Source organism: Aplosporella prunicola (assembly GCF_010093885.1).
Source record: "Aplosporella prunicola CBS 121167 unplaced genomic scaffold K452scaffold_6, whole genome shotgun sequence".
In the NCBI taxonomy this organism is placed as follows: domain Eukaryota; kingdom Fungi; phylum Ascomycota; class Dothideomycetes; order Botryosphaeriales; family Aplosporellaceae; genus Aplosporella; species Aplosporella prunicola.
Genome location: NW_022983534.1, coordinates 473,809 through 491,801, shown reverse-complemented (window position 1 = coordinate 491,801; position 17,993 = coordinate 473,809). Strand labels below are relative to the sequence as shown.

Genomic DNA, 17,993 nt, shown 5'->3' with positions numbered 1-17,993 from the left:
CTGTATGAGCGTGTGTGAGTGAGTGCATGCATGCATACCCCACAATCCCTCACGCACTCGCGCACTCAACTCTCCACCCAACCCCCATTCATGCCCCCACGCCCCCACAAGAAAGCAAGAAAGAAAAGAAAAGAGACTTAAGTACCTGCGCATCATCTGATCTGGGTGGTATCGAGTTCCGGGCCCTGCTGTCGGGCATCTCCCGCAGCAGCAGCAGATGAGAAGAAGCAGAAGACGACGAAGAAGAGATGAAGAAGACGAAGGAAGAGGTCAAAAACATACAGCCATCCATGGTAAAGACGGACGTGCGAACCGGACAGACTCAGACTTTATAGACGCTTATGGACACACGAACCAAGCTCTCCAGCCCTCAAGTCCTCAAGTCCCGTCGTCCTCGCCCTCTTCCACGCTCGGCTGCAATTTCTTCGCGCCATCGTCGCCCGTCCCGCTATCTCCACTACCGCTACCACTACCGCTACCAACAACACTACCACCAACGCCGCTATTACCCGCCTCCGCAGCACCCTCAGCTACAGGAGGTTCCGTCACCACTCCAGAATCAGCAGCCTCCTCCCCCGCCCCCGCAGCACCCATCCGCTCCTCTCCCCCATCCGCATCCACCGGATCCGCAAACGGGTTGTCCAGTGCCGGTGGTGGCGGCGCTGCTGCTGCTGCCGCCTCGTTCGCCGAAGCAGACGTGCTCACCGTGTCCGTAGAAGCAGACATAGACGCCGGGGTCGAAGTGCCCGGCGTCGCGAGGCCAAGGCGATCAAGCAAGCTGCCGCCCGCCGAGGCAGCGGCGAAATTAGGAAGAGGGGCCGCCGCCGCGGTGCTCGCTGTGGCATCAATCGATGAGCTCGGGGCCGGAACCGTCGTCGTCATGGGCGAGATGGGTTGGGCTTGGGCGGCCGGAGTCTGCGTCTGGGCTAGGCTGCTGGAGCTGGGCCTGGAGCTGGGGCGGCCGATTGAGCCGGTGGCCGAGTGGCGGAAGAGGCCGTTCGTTGGTCCGGATGCTCTAGGCCCTGTGGGAGCCGAAGGAGTCGAGGGCCTTGCGGCCGTGTTCGTAGATGTAGAACCCAAAGTGCCATCCGGCTGCGACGGTGGGGGCACAGGAGTCGGCGCACTCGAGCCCAAAGGCGCAAGGCTTCTATCCTGCGCGTCCCGCAAGGTCCTCCTCATCGTCTCGTCCCAAACCTGCAATGCCGCCACGCTGTCGTCAGGAACAGGCTGTCTCTCCTGGCGTGGGCTGCCCAAAGTAGTAGAAAAAGAGGTTGCACGGCTTCCAGGTCCTAGAATCTGTGATATGGACTCCGAAGGGCGGTGCCCGTTTCGTGAATCAGGCGCCCGCTGCAACGGTAAAAGTGTCCAGTCAGGCGGGAGTGTAAGACCTTCAGGCAGATTAGCGTCTCCAGTGCCAAGGGCGGGATGCTGAGGCCCCGGAGCGGGCTGGAAAACTCGAGGAGCGGTTGGGTTCAGACCGCCCACGTTCATGCCGCTAAACAAATTGGGCAGCTGTGTGTTAGCCGGCTGAGCTCCGCCGCCTAGTCCAGCAAGCCCTGCACCAAGCCCTTCTCTACCATTTCTCTCGTTCGCCAGCGTCGTTTGCAGATTCCTCAACCGCATATACTCCGCCTGGAGCGCTCTTACAACGTACAACTGGCTCTGTGCCACATTGAGCGCTTGTATCTCATCCATCAACCTCCTTTCCAGTTGGTCCAGCCACATAGTTTGCGCGAGCACCGAACCCTCACGCAAAGGCCTAGCGAGGGCTTCTCTAAGTAGATGCCGTGTCTCTCTATTGCCACGATCACGGTGGCTCGTTCGTTGGCGAGTGGGTTCAGCGGCAGGAGCTGGAACCGGAGGGATCGGAGGGATTGCAGGAGCTGCACCGGGTTGTGGGTTAGGCGGAATGATGTTCTGTCTGACACCATAGCCAATACGGATAGGGCCAAACTGAAAGTGGCGGATGCGCGGTGCACCAGGGAATTGTAGGTCATTTGGGTCGTTACCAGGCGCATTGGGGTCGGCAGGCTGACCTGGTTGTGCGCCAGCTAGGGGTGGGTTCGCACGATTCTGTTGTTGACGCCGTTGGTTCTCTTCGGCAAGGACAGGCTGCCGACAGGTTGGGCAAGCCTGTTGCCGTTCTAACCAGCTGCGTAGGCAGCTAATATGAAGACAATGGCCACATGGCAGCTTCTTGGCGCGGTGTCGTTCGTCGATGCGGGGAGGTGGCGGAGGTGGACGGGCACCTTCCTCGGTAATCGGGGGTTGTTCTTGTTGCGCCCAAGGGCGCATTTCTTCACGGCAAATAATGCAGATATTGTTGTCGCCGAGATCTTCCTGAGTAGCGTCCGGATAGCGAGTGTTCATGTCGCGGGTGGCATTGCGATAACGCAGGAAGTCGTATATCCGGCGATGGAAGGATCGAAAAGTTAAGAGGACATCCCGCATTATGTGGATGGGGAGACCGTGGAATGCCATGAGGATGACGAAGAAAGCCATGTAGATGGTTAACTTGACAAAGTCTGCTAAGATGTCAGCACAATCGTAGCTTTCCAAAGTCAGATGCAACATACCGGTAGCAAGGTCCGAGTAGAATATCCAACGACCCTTGCCCTCCCATCCTGGAACATCGATCTCGTTATCGTCAACCTCAACCTCAGCCTCGGCCGCGGGTACAGCCTCTCCACCCTGAGCCGTAGCGTCGGTTTCTCTTTGGCGTCTCAGCTCGGCCCTCCTGTCCTCCAGCATCTCCTGTCGCTTCAGCTCTGTTTGCTTCGCAGCAATTGCCAAGTCAGTAAGCACCAAAATGTGCCTGAAGAAAGTCGCGAAGCTGGCAACGAGCAACAGCGCGTACTCGAACCCAAACATGACGATCATGTTCGGCCGGGCCTGTCTCCGCACCGTGTCCACGCAGTATCCCAGCATGATCATATCGTAGATGATGCTCAACAACAAACTGCTTGCCAACCGACTGTGGAAGAAGAGCTCGTTGCTCGTTGGCGGTTGCTGCTCCACGAATTCGACGCGACCGGCTCCGATCCACTGCCATATCTTCCCGGCGATGAGACTGACAAACATGACGAAAAACCACACGCCCACATCGTCGCGGAATATGGTCATTGCGAGAAGAGTCTCGGTAACGGCGAACCAGGCGTGTTCGTAGAGGCGTTCAATCTCCATGGGTCGGAGGGGGCCGTAAAGCAGGCGCTGGAGGCCGTACATAAGAGAAGCAGTGCATAACAGGACGAGGTTCGTGAGGATCTGTCATGACGCGGGTTAGCTGGCCGTGGTTGTTGTTGTTGGGAAGCGTCGGTGACGTACCATGAGGCAGGCATTGGATTGGGAGAGGTAAACGCAGGCTGAATAGAAATTGGGGCGCTCGTATGCTGCGCGCATTACCACCGAGGCGGCCAGGGCCACCGAGGTCTGTTGTAGCCAAAGTGTCAGTAACAGCGCGCGGATAGGCCACAGGCGCAACGGGTGCGATAGAAGCTTACCCCGACGTAGGCCGCAACTCTCATGACGGGCAGTGACTATGCAAAACGCTCAAAGACGGGTGAAATGTGGCGCGGTGGCTCCATCTGCAGGTGCCAGCAGAGGAGAGGAAGCAAGTACGTGGGAAGGATGGCCGGGCCCGGGTGGTGGAGGATGGGGGAGCTCGTGCGCCGCCCCGGAGGTGAAGACACGTTCGCCGAAGCTCGACAGGGATTACGTGATGCAGGCACCATCCATCAATGCATCTTCTCGTTTGCACACCTGCTTAAGGTATTGTTCTTTGTTCTTTGACCATGCTTTCCAGCAGCTGGTCTCGTCCGACTCCAGTCATTACGAGAAGCTGCGCTTCTCCACCGCTCTACTAGTACTATTGTAAACAACCAGCGACGCCTGCTAGATGCCGCGACCAAAGCTAGCCTTTCCATATATTCCCCTAAAAAAAAAAAAAATAGCCATGCCCGCTCATGAACATGTTTACGTTGCATGTGCGCGCCCGTACCCCGCACTGAGCAGACTCTCCCGCAGTCGTTCCTCATGCTCGTTGGCCAGCCCTTCCCTGTTCATGATCTGAGGGTCGACCATCATGGCATCTACGCCCGGAGGAACATGCTCTCCGCCATCAATGACATTAGGTTGCGTGTCACCGGGGCTGGGCAGGTCCTCAACGGCCTCCTCTGCACCAAGCGAGGCTGCCTTGCTGAGGTTGGCCCTAGGTCGTTCTGCTTTTTCAGAGGAGCGCCTTTTCTTGCGGTCCTTCTCCTGACATTCGTCGCAGTTGTTGATCACTTCCGTCACAGTGAGCTTGATGCGCGGCCAGTGGTACTTCTCACTAATCACCGAAGTGGTCTTGTTGATGCCAAAATGCCTTTCCCTATGATACGTTCGAGCAAGACGGTACTGTTCTTTGGGACTGATGACGACCTCCTTCTTTCCCATCATTAGCTTCTCAACACCGTTATCGTCGCTCTTCGCTAGAGTGTAGTGGGCTGCTGCGCTGCGGAGTCTGGACTTTTCGGCACGATCAGCGTCGCCGGGATATTCGCCGGTTTTGAGGTAATACTTGATCTTCTCAAAGCGCTCTTCGGCATCGGCCTCTTCGGGAGAATAGCCAAGGTGTCTGCCGTAGATGATGGCGTCCACAAGTTCCGGGCTCGATCTCAAGTTGCCGCAAGCCGGGACTCGTCCTATACGCTTAAAACCAAGAGCGTCCCAAATGCGACAGGACGCAACATTGGTCTCGTAGACGAGGTTGAAGACCGAATAAGTGTAACCCTTTCGATAACGTCAGCTCATTTTGCATATAGTTGCTCAAATTCGACTCACCAGCTTGGGCGCCCATTCGAGGTAGTTCTCTCCCATGAGTCGGCCAACGCCCCTGTTGCGAGCAGCATCCGTTACGAGGAAACCCCCGTTACAGATATGGCTGGATCTACCAGGGTAGTTTGGCTTCACATAGAAGCTCCCGAGACACGTCTTCTCCCAATTGGCGCCATCGGCAGCCATTTGACGCACCTCGTCCTGGCTCTGGACTTCCCCGAGCAGCATAACGGCACCGAAATTCTGGAACCAGTACGGACCAAACTTCTCTTCGGTGAACAGTTCCATCATTGGGTATGTATCACCCTTCTCGATCTCACGATTGAGCTGTTGGCACAAATACGACAAGAGAGAAAGAGGAACCTGGTCATACGAAGAGAAAGGAATAAGAGATGCCTTGGTCGTACGGTCGCGCAGAATTAAGGATCGCGGCTTGATCTGCTCGGGCAAAGGACTGTTCGGTGCGGGAAATGGCTGGGGTCCCGACTGCCTATAGATGGGCGGGGAGGCCGGGTCATCCAGCATTGCGGGCATGTTGAAGGATGGAAAGGTCGAAGTTGAGGATTGAAGAGCGTAATGTTATCTTGCAGGGCGATAGAGTCTATTAAATAGAACATATCAGATTAGCGTCATGGTGAAAGACTAAACGCGACTCCATTGATCATTCGTAGGGCGTGTTGGTTCCCGCAATTGATCACTCATAGGGCGTGTTTCTTCTGGCAACTTCTAAACGCTCCAGTGCGCCGCCGCGGCGAACCGCTAAGCAGAGGCTGCCAAATGCAAGGGAGTTGACATTGATATCAGGAAGCACTGACCCTGCAATTGATGTTATTGGCCGAAGGCGTCGTGCTGAGATGTACGGCGATCGTGCTGATGACTGTTCTGTTGAGGTGTTCTGAGAAATACGGAGGCCGTGCTGGCAACTTCAACAGCGTGGAGAGCTCACGTGATGGAAAATCATCACCTCCTAAACTTACCTCGGCCTAGCCTACCTCCACAACCTCTTAAGATTAACAGCTCCAACGTCACCGGAAAGCTAGATTAAGTTTCTGGTTGTTAATGGTAAACGAACACTATCCGTGGTAACCCAACCATGACGGCACTTGCAGATCTAACGCCCGTCTCCATCAAGCGAGATTCTCGTCTTGTACGCCGGAGTGGAAGAAGAAATTCAGTTAAGATATGTTAGTGTGTGTATGCTCTAAGACCTTTCCTGCCTATACCCAGAACTCAGACTTCTAGCTAGATAAGGAGTACTCCGTAGGGACTGCTTGTATCCTTCCCTATCTCACTGGACAGTGAATCTCGCCTGACGGTAACGGACGTTAGAACCTTTGATTAATGAGGATATATCATTAACAGTTAGGTTTATTTCGTCTTGTTTCATACTGCAACTGTCTTCATTCTGCATAGGAAGTTCAGCCCCTTGAAGTCCGTCCCTGCAATTGGAGACTGGCACGAACCATACCACACCCTCGCCTATCTACCTCACCAGGGCAGTTGGAGAGGCGTAGACAGCTTGTCCTTGGGACCAAGAACATCTTCCGCCGTGCCGATATCACTACAAAAGTCAGTTCTATCCCAATCCCAAGCACAAAATAGAGAAAGCACTTACCCAGGGCCCCTCGGCGCCCAATACTGCCCCGTCTTCCCAATATCAAAAGTGTCCACCCACTCCACCAACGACTTCGCCGCCGCCTCCGGCACGACCGCGCCTCCCTTGTCCCAAAACTTATCAAACCCCACGCTCTTCGTCATCTCCGTGCGCATAAACCCGGGATGCACAATCGCGACCGCGACACCCTCGTCCTTCAGATCCAGACTCAGCAGCTTCCCCACCATGTTCAGTGCCGCCTTGCTAGCATGGTGTCCATAGTTGCCGCCGCCCTCGCTCTCGTGCCTCAGCCCGATACTCCCGCTTTCGGAGCTCACCAGCACAACCTTACTACCCTGCTTCAACAGGCCGGCCTTGAAGAGCTGCTGCACGAGGAAGACCGGCCCGATCGCGCTGGTCTGATACATCTTTAGCTGAGCCTGGAAGTCGGGTGCGTCAAAGGACTCTTTGCCGAAGTAGCCGGCTGAGACGATGAGGACGTCGATGCTGTCGGTACTGTTGCTGTCTTGCTTGAAGTGGGACGCGATTGTCTGGCCGGCGTTCTCGGTTGAGATGTCAACGTTGGGAACCCAGCGCGTGCCTTTGGAGCTGTCCGCATCCTGGTGAGTCGGGGACCGTGCCGTGCCGTACACAGTGTAGCCCTTTTGGAGGTATTCGTGAGCTAGAGAGGAGCCGAGACCGCGGGTCGCGCCAATGATGAGGGCTGTGGGGCTCATGGTAGGTAGCGTCCTGTGTAATGCTAATGGGTTGAGGTCTGTTTTTGATGCGGTGTTGGGAAGAAGGTGGCTGAGTGAGTGGAGAAACGTATGATAAGCTGTGGAAAGGGCGATTCCACACAACAAGCTTTTAAATGCACGTAGACAGGAAATCGATCGTCGTGAGCGGATTGCGTGAGTATTGCATTTATCATCCATTGGATGCCGATTGCTATGACGCCATAGGTTCGCTCCATGCAAGGTGTTGGCCTGTCGGAAGGCGCGAATCTGTGCTGCGTATTGCGTGATCCTGCAGTGCAGGAGAGACACGGAATTCAGAGCTATGGAACTCGCTGAGACAGTGTTTCTTGCAAAAGTTCTTGCAGCCTGCCGCCGTAAATCACTGAACTGTCGTCCGCATTCGCCTACCATCCCTGCGACGATCGCCGTTTAAAGTAACAGGCACATGATTTACTATTTGAAAACTACAGTTTCTAGACAATCTATTGACAACAAGATATTCACAACCTTGCGGGTACATCATACACGCGGACCCACAGCGTGATCTCATCCTATGCAGAAACCTCCTGTCCCACCTCTTCAATCGCCTTAACAAGCCCCTCGATCGAGCTCTCCAACGTGCCACCAGACACCACAACCCTAAAGAACTTGCCCCGCGCACCTGGCGCAAAGTCAACCATCCACCCCCTTCCCACAAGGCGGTGCGCCATCTCGATGGTGCGGCGGGAGTTGACCTCACTATCCGCGTCCAGCTGCCCGCCCTTGGCCCAGTAGAAGCAGACCTGCAGGCAGGGCAAAGGCTGGCTGCTCACAAGCACAGCGTTAGGCGACGCGACCAGCAAGTCGTAGAGCTGCTGCGCGCGGGTAAAGGCGCGTCCGACATGGGCGCTCAGGCCCGCCATACCGTAGTAGACCCAGGAAAGGTGCAGCTTGAGGGAGTCAGCTTTGCGGCCGCATTGAGGGGTCAAATCCGCGAGGTCGTAGATGTCGGCGCTGGTGGGGTCATTGTGGAAAAGGCTGCAATGCACGAATCTGTCAGCAATTGTGTCTTCTCAACGGTGAGACGCGGGTGCACGCACTATCCCGCTGGAAGCGTCATGGCCTTCCAGAATTGCCGCATGTCCTTGCCCAACAGGAAGCTGCAAGTCACAGGCACACTGAGCATCTTGTGCGGCGTCACAGCGATGCTGTCAGCGCGCTCAACGCCCTTAAGCCTGTCCTTGCGCAGCTCCGCGTTGAATGCCACCGGGCCACCCCAGCTGCCGTCAACGTGCAGCCACAGGCTGTGGCGCTCGCACACGTTCGCGATGTCATCAATGGGGTCATAGCTGCCCATGACTGTCGTACCTGCCGTGGCATTCACGTAAAACGGCGTCTCACCCGCCTGTTTGGCAGCATTGACCATCTTCTCCAGCTCCTCGACGTTCATGCGGCCGTCCGCCAGTACCGGCACGCTGCGTACCGCCTTGCTGCCAAAGCCAAACATCTGCGCCGCCTTCTCCAGGCTGTAGTGCCCGTGGTCCGAGGTGAAGAGCACGAAGCGCTGCGCACCGATTCCATTCTCCTTGGTCTCCGGGAAGAGCGTGTTGCGCGCGATGACGATCGAGGACGAGTTGGACGCGGAGCCACCGGGCTGCGAGATACCTCCGCTGTGCGGACCAGTCAGGCCGAAGAGCTCGGCCAGCCGTTCGGTCGTGTGCTTCTCGATGAGGGTGAGGGCGGGTGAGACCTGGTAAACGTGGACCTGCGATTCCTTGGTGAGCCGTGACCGCACAACGCGGGACCGACAAGAAAGTTTACATTGGTGTTCAGCACGGCCAAAATCAACTCAGACACCACACCGACCTAAATCACGAGCATCAGCGCTGGAATTGATGGCAAAGGTGTATGCATTGCTACGAGTAGCACCTATCGTCCTACGTACGGCATTCGTGCTCGCGTACAGCTTGTCCATGAAGCCCTGGTCCCACGTATTGACCGAGTACTGCAACACCCGCTGGACCACCTCCAGTAGACCATCCTTTCCCTCGCCATCCTCCGGCAGCTGCAGCTTCAGCAGCGGCTCCAGCTCCTTTGGCGGGTGGTGTTCGACGAGGGCGGTGCGGGGCGCCGAGCCCTCGACGGGGATGCTATGGCCAGTGGCCTTGTTCGGAGCATCCCGGTCCGCGGCGCGAATAAAGGGGATGATGAGCTTCTGCACGGCGTCCAGCAGCTGCAGTGTGCGTCATGTCAGTGGGTTTGTGTAACGCGATATGCCGGGTGGCATGCTGCAGGTGCAGGTGCAGGCAGGTGATAACGGACCTCGGCAACCTCGTCAGCGCGGGCGGGCGCTGTACCGTTCATTGTCATAATGGGCAACGGCGTGAGGGTGGGTATGGGATAAGACTTTACTCGCAAAAAGAAAAGGGAATCGGACGAGGCGGGGTCGCAATTGCAAAAAGCATTGCGCGATGGTGCAACATGCTTATCGATTACAGATAAATCGCGACGGGTCAGCGGGTCTGGCGGTGAAAACAGGCAGAATCGCATCGGGAATGGTTGCATCTCGCATCTCGTTGACCCTGCGCCTCCGATCTACCCGCCCGCATCGTCTCATCAAGATCACGAAGTCTACACTGCACCGTGGCACGCCACACACCCGACACATCTCGCATCCTTCGTCTCTCCCACATCCTGCATCATCCTATCAACCTCTTTCTCGTCGCACTTTGTGTAACGCTAGATACGCCCGCTACCTACGCCTTGCTCTTTTCCTTCTTCGCCTTTGCCGCGGCATGTCTCGCCCGAGCCAGCTCGATGCCTGACTTCTTGCCGCCCCCTGCTGCCTTACTCGGCCTTCCCTCTGCCTTCTCGTCCGGGAACCCCACAAACGCGTCGCTGCCGGCATTGTTCCGCGACTGCGACACCCATTCGGATCGTCGCCGCTTGTACAGGTCCATCTTCCAATTCCTCCACACCTTGCGCCCTACGTGCGACTCGCGCAGCGCTGCTTCGTTCTCCGCCAGCTCCTCGGCAATGCGCTCGCGAATGAATGCGAGCCCGTGAGTGCCCTCCCAGATGGCATCCACAACGCGCGACGCCGATGGGTCGAGTGCCAATTCTCCGACATGCCCGTAAAATTTCTGGATCATCTTACGCCTGAAGATTATGGTAGCAAGCGGCGATGTCAATGCTCCCTGCAGCGCCCTGGTAGCCGTTGCGGATTTTGCCATGTTGCATGCCAGCGGAGCTCCCAATCGGACTAGTGAATCGAATATCAACGTGCTCAACGGCCCAGGAACTGTCAGCATCGTTTGGGCGAGCAAGGACCCATGCAGCTTGTCCGGACTAGGTTGCCCTGCCTTGCCATGTCCATTGGTGTTGGCCCCATCGACAGCTGCCGCCTCGCCCAGCTTAAGCAGACGGGCAATGTCGAAGCCGTTAGGGCCGGAGTACGCGGTCTCGAGTGCCTTGGCAATATCTGATGTCTCCACCGATCTTGCCGCGCATCGTTCGATCAGCGTCCTTATGATCGCTGTCCGGTTACGATCGACCAGGCCAGGAATTTGCGGCAAAATGAGGTCCTTTGCATCGTCCAGGTCCTCCTTGCTCAGCCGTTCCAGCATCTTCGACGCAACGTAGCTTGCTATCTCGTTTCGAGCCAAGCTTCCGATGCGCTCTTTGAAAAATCCCCGGTAAAGTGCCTTGAACATCTTTCCAGGGGAAAACTCAATGAGTGTTTCAAGCAGACGCGATCCGACAGGGTCGTATACCAGCCCGTTAATGAATTTCGCACTATCAGTGCCGTCCTCGATCGGGTCGTCGGGGAGGAGCGTGCGGATGATCGAGCTCTCGTCCTTTGCCCGCTGCTTTCCAAATTGCGTGAGCTCCAGCTGGACCAGCAGCTGAAGCACAGGGTTTCCGGTGGGATGCGTCGCCAGAGCCCGGAGGTAGGTTGAATCCAGACCAGCAACACTGCCATTGATCATCTTCTCCAGAGCAGTCATGAAAGATCCCGGGATAGAACGCTTCTCCAGGAGGTTTTCACTCTGCTTTTCAGCTCTCGCGACTGTGATCTTCTCTTTCTTTTTGCTTTGGAGCAGGGACCGATGTGACGACCGCGCCAGAGGCTCACCCGCCAGAACAACCAGGAGCACACGGAGAGCATGCGAGGCAAACCTATCCGTCATCAGGTATCCCAAGTTGCCCTCCAACTCGTTTATAGCATAGAGGAACAAATTCTCCATTGACACCTGGACATCCTGAGGATCCATATAGTCATCTTCGGGCGGCGAAATGATTTCTTCTGTGACGATCGGGGCGCACTGAATGAACAAAGCCTCGCAGCAGTGGGATGCGAACCGGTGTTGAACGAGATTTAAGAAGCTGAAAGTGTCAATGTGCGTGCAACTGGGAAATTTACATAGAAACTCACTGTCCGCTGAATTTCTGGAAGAGCTGCTTAAGCTGTTTGGTATTCGACAGCTGTATGAGGCGCTCCATGAGCCTGGAGCAAGACTGGCTGTTCGCAATCTTCAATTCTTTGCCGTCCGCCTCGCGGTAGACGTTCGCAAGGAACAGGTCGCGCTCCTCGGCGTCTCCGAACTGGTTCAGCTCCAGCATCTCGTCGGCGCGCTTAAAGTATTCCTGCTCCTCCTCATCTAGCATGCCATAGAAGACAATCTCGCCGGGAGGCTGCTGGTCCTCGGCAGCGCCGGGGGTGTAGGCCTCTTCGCCATTCCCATCAGCCAGCGGGAGGTAGTCGTCATTGTCCTCGAGCTTGTGTCTCTTCGTCTCCTGGACGAGCTCTTCCTCAGGCTGGTGGTCGAGCTTGCGCTTCTTGCGCTCGTCGCGGCGACCGCGCTTGCGGTTTTCCTTGGGCATATTGGTAGTGGAGGGAAGAGGCGGACGAGTGGAAACGCGGGGAGGGGCAACAACAGCAGGCTTCTTGGGGGGCGGCGCTGCTGTTGGCGGCGGTCAAAGTTAAAATATTTGGCAAGGTCATGGCACATCGCGTGCAGGGATCGAGAAGAAGAGAGAGGACGCTGGCGCATGGGTGTGGCCCGAGCGCGCCGATTTGATCCCAGATCTCGTTGCCACCGGAGATCGGCGCGGGTGCAACCACCGTCATCCGCCATCACGTCCAACTGAAGGAAGAGAATCACGCCAGTTGTTGACGGGCTGAGGTGGCCGATCGCGTGGCCGCCTACTTACTTTCGCACCGGCTGCAGATACGGCCTCGACTCGCTGCTGTCCAACATCAGGGCTCGCTTCGGCCACAATGGGCTGCTCAAGCAAGCGCCCCTCTGCGTCCCGCTCTCTTGGATCGCTTCCTTGGATATCTCGTCGCGGACCTCTGATGACTTGGACGCCTCCTGCTCCTCGCATTGACGCTTGTGTAGCCTCGACAAAGCTGACAAGGGCGCCTGCGACGCCGCCTACGAGTTGGAACACACTGCCGCCTTCTCTCTGTCTGGCATGACCACTCCCACGCCGCCCAGGCTGACGTCGACCGTCGTCTGACCATCATTTCTCAGTCCGGATACTGCGACGGTACGGCACACAGATTGAAGAGATGATGGGCAGGCTGTGGATGTTGGATATCTCCACGCAGTATACGCAGAAGCTGCGAGAGATCGACCAATTGCCGTATACTACCTAACTACCGGAACTCTACTCTGACGCTAGCCAAGTTTCATATATATCAATTAACAACGAGGCGGACTCCCAGGTCAAGGCGTCCAGCGGAATAGTGCTTTCGTCCTACCCGAATATCTCGGTGCCGGCTTAGGGCATTTACAGGATATAGCCGAGAGCGCGGCGCCCCATCTGATCGACTATATCACTCGGACTGCACAACATGTCAGGAGAGAGATCCAGGATGCTTCTCCGCTGCCCTAGAGGTTTGTTAAAGAAGGCCGATCGGCGTAAACGACCTAGTACCACCTTCACGGGTTTTCTGCGGGCAGAGTAAGCTAAGAGCATGGAAGATTTATACGATCTGCAAACCCGGAGTTAAATGCTGCCGGAGGTACGAAACCGACATTTAGGACCCAGTTAATATTGCTTCCGGTCGAGGTGCTGGTCCAGCTGTTAGAGATTTAGGTATCACCTTGAAGATAATAGACCCACTAATCGGCAGGTCAAACCAGAGCAAAAGGCATAGGCGCGTCAGTAGAACCCAGTGCCTGTGTCCGAACTTCCCAGTCGTCATTCATGCCGCAATATGCCTAGGGCTCTCTGCACATAGAGGCAGTGTAATTTCCTACTCCACAACGGCCTGCTCCACCCGATGCGCCTACACCCTGTACCCCCTCTCGCACACCATGGACCTGTTGATGCCGTTGTACAGTAGTTCCATAGTCGACAACTAAGCCGGGTTTGGGTTTGCAGAGGGTTGATGTAAATTAGTTGCAGAGGGTTGATGTAAATTAGTTGCAGAGAACGAACAGACGCTCTATCTTGGAGAGAAATGGCTCCTGAGAACTCGATCGAGATAGATGCGAGGCATGTGCTGAGGAGAGGGCCGAGCTGAGTAGCTAGCTACCTAGCTTGCTGAGTAGTTTGTCCTATCTCTAGAAATCAGGGTGCCATCCACCCATCCATCCGTCCATACCTCCGCGTCAAAATGGTCTGATATGGGCCTGCCTAGCTTTCACGTTACAACTCACAAGGCTACTATATACGGACAACCCCCCTCCCCTCCATCATTTCTCAACCTAGATCCCAGATCAGTCTCTCCGCTGCAAGAACAAGGAGAGCCCAAGCATAGATACGGACGTACACCCATAGCTAGGCACACGACAAACAACGCATCCACCCGCCTTGAAACACACAGCCAGGGTCCACGACAAGCACACCGGCTTCCAGCATCAGCACCCCGAAAACCAAAGCCAAGCCAAGCACGGTGCAAACTCAAACGAGTGGCGGTCAATTTGCTGTCGACTCCTCTTTTTTCTTCAGCTGCAGACGCAGGCGCTGCAGGGGGGAAGGGGTGCTGACAAGGCAAGGGCCTCCCCGCGCGAATATGAAAATGATCGTTGATCATGCAGGCCCGATCTCCAGGATGCTGCAGACGGTAGTTCCATACTTTGCGGAGTCGGACATATGTAATTATTTGCAACACGGCAGCTGGAGACCTAACTGTGGATAGAGAGGCCTGGGCAATGGCGCTCGTGCTCCCAGCCAGGCTGGCATCAGTCCACCTTTTTTTGGTGTGGGCAGACACGGAAGCCGGGCAGGCGCGCAGGCGGACAAGCGGCGTTGGGATGATAGGCACAGGAAGGCTGCTCGTTACAGGCTGCCACTGCCAGCGCACCATCATCTGTCCTCAGAGCTAGGAGCTCGGTACAATACCTGCGGATACAGAGAGCCACAGAATCCGCGTGGGTTTTGGGCTGCAGGCGTTAGATAGGCTGTACTCCGGTCTCTCTTGCTGTGTCTCTGGGGTTTCCCATTCTGGCACTCTCTCACCCGCTCATGCCGCCCTCTCTCTCTCTTCCTCCCTCTGTCCCTTATTTTTTCGCCCCGGAGCCGAGTGCCAACTCAGACAGAGCTGGCTGTCCGTTTCTGCTGCTTACGGCCTGCGGTCTGCGTCTGCGCCTGTCCGCAGCCGTCCGCGCCGGCGCTCTCACTCTCCGTCCCGTTGTCTCGTGGCTTGCGGGCGGGGTGGCTGGCTGACTGGCTGACCACACCACACATGCAGCGCGGAGGCAGACAGCTGCGCAGCAGCGAGGAGCAAGCAGTCAAGCGATGCAGCGTCTGTTGAATAGCCAAAATGGATGCATATTGCCCATCACCTGGCTGCCTGCATCCTGCCAGCTACCTGCCGCCCAACTGTTACCCGTACATATTTATGTAGGTTGTCGTCCTCCTGCATGCCACCCGCCTCATCATTCGCCCGACTGCTAGGGTGCACACCGCCCGCCTCGGCCCCCACGCAATACCTACTTAGCTGCTCACGGCAAACAAAAGCGAACGCCCGTCGACCGACGTCACTGATGTCGTCGGCTGCTGTTTCCGGGATGTGGACGGAGAATGGGCTTGCGGGGTCAAATGCGAGATCTGTCGCTGTTGTTTGTATTTGATATTGCTAACTACCTACATACAAAGAGTAGTGCGGGGATGCCGTCCCGCTCTCAACCTACTCTCAAGACAGAAACTCTCTTAAGTGATATGAGAGTAACGTCTAATACCAGTACGACCCGATTTCTCTAGCTTCACGTGAAGCTGTTTGTGCAATGGTAAACCGGCCACGACTAAATTGTGCTTCGCCGCAAACGGGCAGGACGTGTTTACGACACACTGGTGATATGTGACGTCACCAGTGCCCCAGACCCCTCGTGATCGTGCCCGCGCCGTCTTAGATCCTCTCCTCGTCTGCGTCTTAGCATCAAGGACAGCAACCCAACGTCAGCCAAGTGAGCTTGTGTTTTCAGCCATCATCTCTCTGCTATTTAAGGCGCCCATTTGCCCAGTTTCCCCGCTTCGAGGCTGTCACTGTACAGCATCACTATTCCCCGCAGCCATGCTCACCGGTGCCTTCTCTGCGCTTTGTTTCGCCAGTGCCATTTCTGCCCTCTACGTTGACGGCAATGTTACAGCCCCATGTGACTCTCCTATCTATTGCCATGGCGACATCCTTAACGCAATTGAGTTGGCCCGGCCGTTTTCAGACTCGAAGACATTCGTTGACTTGTGAGCCCCCCAGAAGCTATACTGGTTGCACAGTGCTTGGGAGGCTAATTACGTACGCCTCAGGCCTACCATTCGCCCTTTGGACGAGGTTATAGATGCATTCAACAACCTGACAAAGCCAGTGACCAATGGCACCGAGCTGCATAATTTTTTGTCCACCTATTTTGGCCAAGCTGGATCGGAATTGGTCGAGGTCCCAGAAGAACAGCTTCGTACGAATGCTACGTTTCTCGATTCGGTTGCCGACCCGGACGTCAAGGATTTTGTAAGGCAGGTAATCGACATCTGGCCCGACTTGACCCGATCATACGTAGGAGCAGGCAATTGCTCTGGATGCGTTGACTCCTTCATCCCGTTAAACCGCACATTTGTTGTCGCGGGGGGTCGCTTCCGCGAACCCTACTACTGGGATTCTTTCTGGATTATCGAAGGCCTCTTGCGCACTAAAGGATCCTTTACAGAAATCGCAGGCAACATCATTGAGAACTTCCTGGACCTGGTAGAATTATATGGGATCGTCCCCAATGGAGCCCGGCTCTATTACCTAAACAGATCACAACCACCTTTGCTAACGCAGATGGTCAAGACTTACATCGAGTATACTAGGAACTCGACCATTCTTGAGCGTGCCATCCCGATCCTGGAGAAAGAATACGAGTTCTGGACTAATAACCGGACGGTGAGCATCCAAACAGCTAACAAGACCTACGCACTCAACCATTACGCTGTTCGGAATACTCAACCCCGGCCGGAGTCATACTTGGAGGACTACCAGACGGTCAACAACCGGTCTTATTATGCCGAGAATGGTGTCATTTACCCGGGGAAAGACCTCGACGATGCAGCCAAGGCAACCCTCTATGCGAACCTGGCAACTGGCGCGGAGTCTGGGTGGGACTATTGCAGCAGATGGCTTGCAAATCCCGCTGATGCCGCAGACGACAACTACTTTCCTTTGCGCAGCCTCAACACAATGAACATTGTGCCTGTGGAGTTGAATTCTATCCTATACGGGAATGAGGTCGCAATGGCCGAATTTTATAACCAGACAGGAAACAACACAGCCGCGGCTTTGTGGGCTGAGAGAGCGGCGAACCGCAGCCAAGCAATGTATGAGTTGATGTGGAACGAGACGCACTACAGCTACTTCGATTATAATCTCACCTCGAATGGCCAGAACGTCTTCATCCTTGCTGATAAGAATGCGACATACGCAGAAACCACCGGCGCTGGGGCACCAACCGGCTACCAACTTGCCTTTAATATAGCGCAGTATTATCCATTCTGGACTGGGGCAGCACCATCATCGCTTAAGGACAACCCCCTCGCTGTTCACAAGGCCTATACGCGCGTCGGAGACCTTCTCGAGCACAAACCGGGAGCCATCGCCGCGACGAATCTGGAAACGGGTGAACAATGGGACCAACCCAATGTGTGGCCGCACCTCGAGTACATATTGATCAAGGGGCTCCTTAACGTACCGCCCACGTTCGGCACGCAGGACGTCGAGTATGCCTGGACACGGCAGACGGCGCTTCAGCTGGCGCAGAGGTACCTTGACTCGAGCTTTTGCACGTGGCGGGCAACTGGCGGGGCAACGGCGTCGATGTCACGGATTGCCGGGGCTGAGGCGGAAGGCATCATGTTCGAGAAGTACGCCGATTACGACATCAACGCGGCGGGTGGCGGAGGGGAGTACGCAGTGGTTGAAGGGTTTGGGTGGAGCAATGGGGTGCTTATCTGGGCGGCAGATGTGTTTGGTGAGGAGTTGGTCTTGCCCGAGTGCGGGAACGTGACGGCGGCGGATATTGATGAAGATGCGGGGATGCGGCGTCGGAGCTTGAGAAACGTTGTTAGCGAGCAGGATCGTCGGTGGACTAAGCAGTTTGCGAGACAGAAGTAGAGTAGAAGTCAATGTATTAGTTCGGAGTAGAGAACCAGACGCATGTCGACGCCGGGTACTTGAAAGCTGTGCAAGACCATACAAATTATAACTTATCTGTTGCCTGAGTGCATTATCGTCTTAGCGGAGCGGCGGAGCCATGGAACAGGGCGGGGCGGAGCGGAAAGACTTTCGTGTTCCGCGGGCAATCGTCACAGCTTCCATCGCGCGCGTCTCTTCTTCTCTTCTTCGTCCACCCACGCAGTCTCACCACGCCATCGCGCGCCTT

General features: G+C 55.9%; 6 protein-coding genes across 6 annotated transcripts; 1 reads left to right on the top strand and 5 right to left on the bottom strand.

Moving 5' to 3' along the window:
- Positions 1 to 267: 267 nt before the first annotated feature.
- Positions 268 to 3,752, bottom strand: K452DRAFT_143590 (uncharacterized protein). The gene is made up of 4 exons (XM_033535442.1): positions 3,501 to 3,752; positions 3,325 to 3,429; positions 2,577 to 3,264; positions 268 to 2,525 (listed from the first exon to the last, which is right to left on the bottom strand). Exons 1-4 carry the CDS (start codon positions 3,522 to 3,524, stop codon positions 379 to 381), a joined length of 2,964 nt encoding a protein of 987 aa, XP_033400260.1. The 5' UTR covers positions 3,525 to 3,752; the 3' UTR covers positions 268 to 378.
- A 220-nt stretch (positions 3,753 to 3,972) lies between these two features.
- K452DRAFT_325103 (uncharacterized protein) lies at positions 3,973 to 5,349 on the bottom strand (the record flags this gene model as incomplete). Its single annotated transcript, XM_033544749.1, has 2 exons — positions 3,973 to 4,770; positions 4,822 to 5,349. The coding sequence occupies 2 exons, from the start codon at positions 5,347 to 5,349 to the stop codon at positions 3,973 to 3,975; spliced, it is 1,326 nt and encodes a 441-aa protein (XP_033400259.1).
- A 954-nt stretch (positions 5,350 to 6,303) lies between these two features.
- Positions 6,304 to 7,146, bottom strand: K452DRAFT_306362 (uncharacterized protein; the record flags this gene model as incomplete). The annotated part of the gene is made up of 2 exons (XM_033542977.1): positions 6,304 to 6,376; positions 6,431 to 7,146. 2 exons carry the CDS (start codon positions 7,144 to 7,146, stop codon positions 6,304 to 6,306), a joined length of 789 nt encoding a protein of 262 aa, XP_033400258.1.
- Positions 7,147 to 7,585: 439 nt separating this feature from the next.
- Positions 7,586 to 12,256, bottom strand: K452DRAFT_349637 (uncharacterized protein). The gene is made up of 8 exons (XM_033545608.1): positions 11,561 to 12,256; positions 9,886 to 11,511; positions 9,854 to 9,864; positions 9,448 to 9,647; positions 9,071 to 9,358; positions 8,947 to 8,991; positions 8,226 to 8,890; positions 7,586 to 8,163 (listed from the first exon to the last, which is right to left on the bottom strand). The coding sequence occupies exons 1-8, from the start codon at positions 12,007 to 12,009 to the stop codon at positions 7,698 to 7,700; spliced, it is 3,750 nt and encodes a 1,249-aa protein (XP_033400257.1). The 5' UTR covers positions 12,010 to 12,256; the 3' UTR covers positions 7,586 to 7,697.
- A 1,195-nt stretch (positions 12,257 to 13,451) lies between these two features.
- K452DRAFT_143522 (uncharacterized protein) lies at positions 13,452 to 14,663 on the bottom strand. The gene has a single exon (XM_033535441.1). It carries the CDS (start codon positions 14,447 to 14,449, stop codon positions 13,793 to 13,795), a length of 657 nt encoding a protein of 218 aa, XP_033400256.1. The 5' UTR covers positions 14,450 to 14,663; the 3' UTR covers positions 13,452 to 13,792.
- An 863-nt stretch (positions 14,664 to 15,526) lies between these two features.
- On the top strand, positions 15,527 to 17,780 carry K452DRAFT_266458 (glycoside hydrolase family 37 protein). Its single transcript, XM_033538790.1, has 2 exons — positions 15,527 to 15,822; positions 15,886 to 17,780. Exons 1-2 carry the CDS (start codon positions 15,653 to 15,655, stop codon positions 17,723 to 17,725), a joined length of 2,010 nt encoding a protein of 669 aa, XP_033400255.1. The 5' UTR covers positions 15,527 to 15,652; the 3' UTR covers positions 17,726 to 17,780.
- The last annotated feature ends 213 nt before the right edge of the window (positions 17,781 to 17,993 follow it).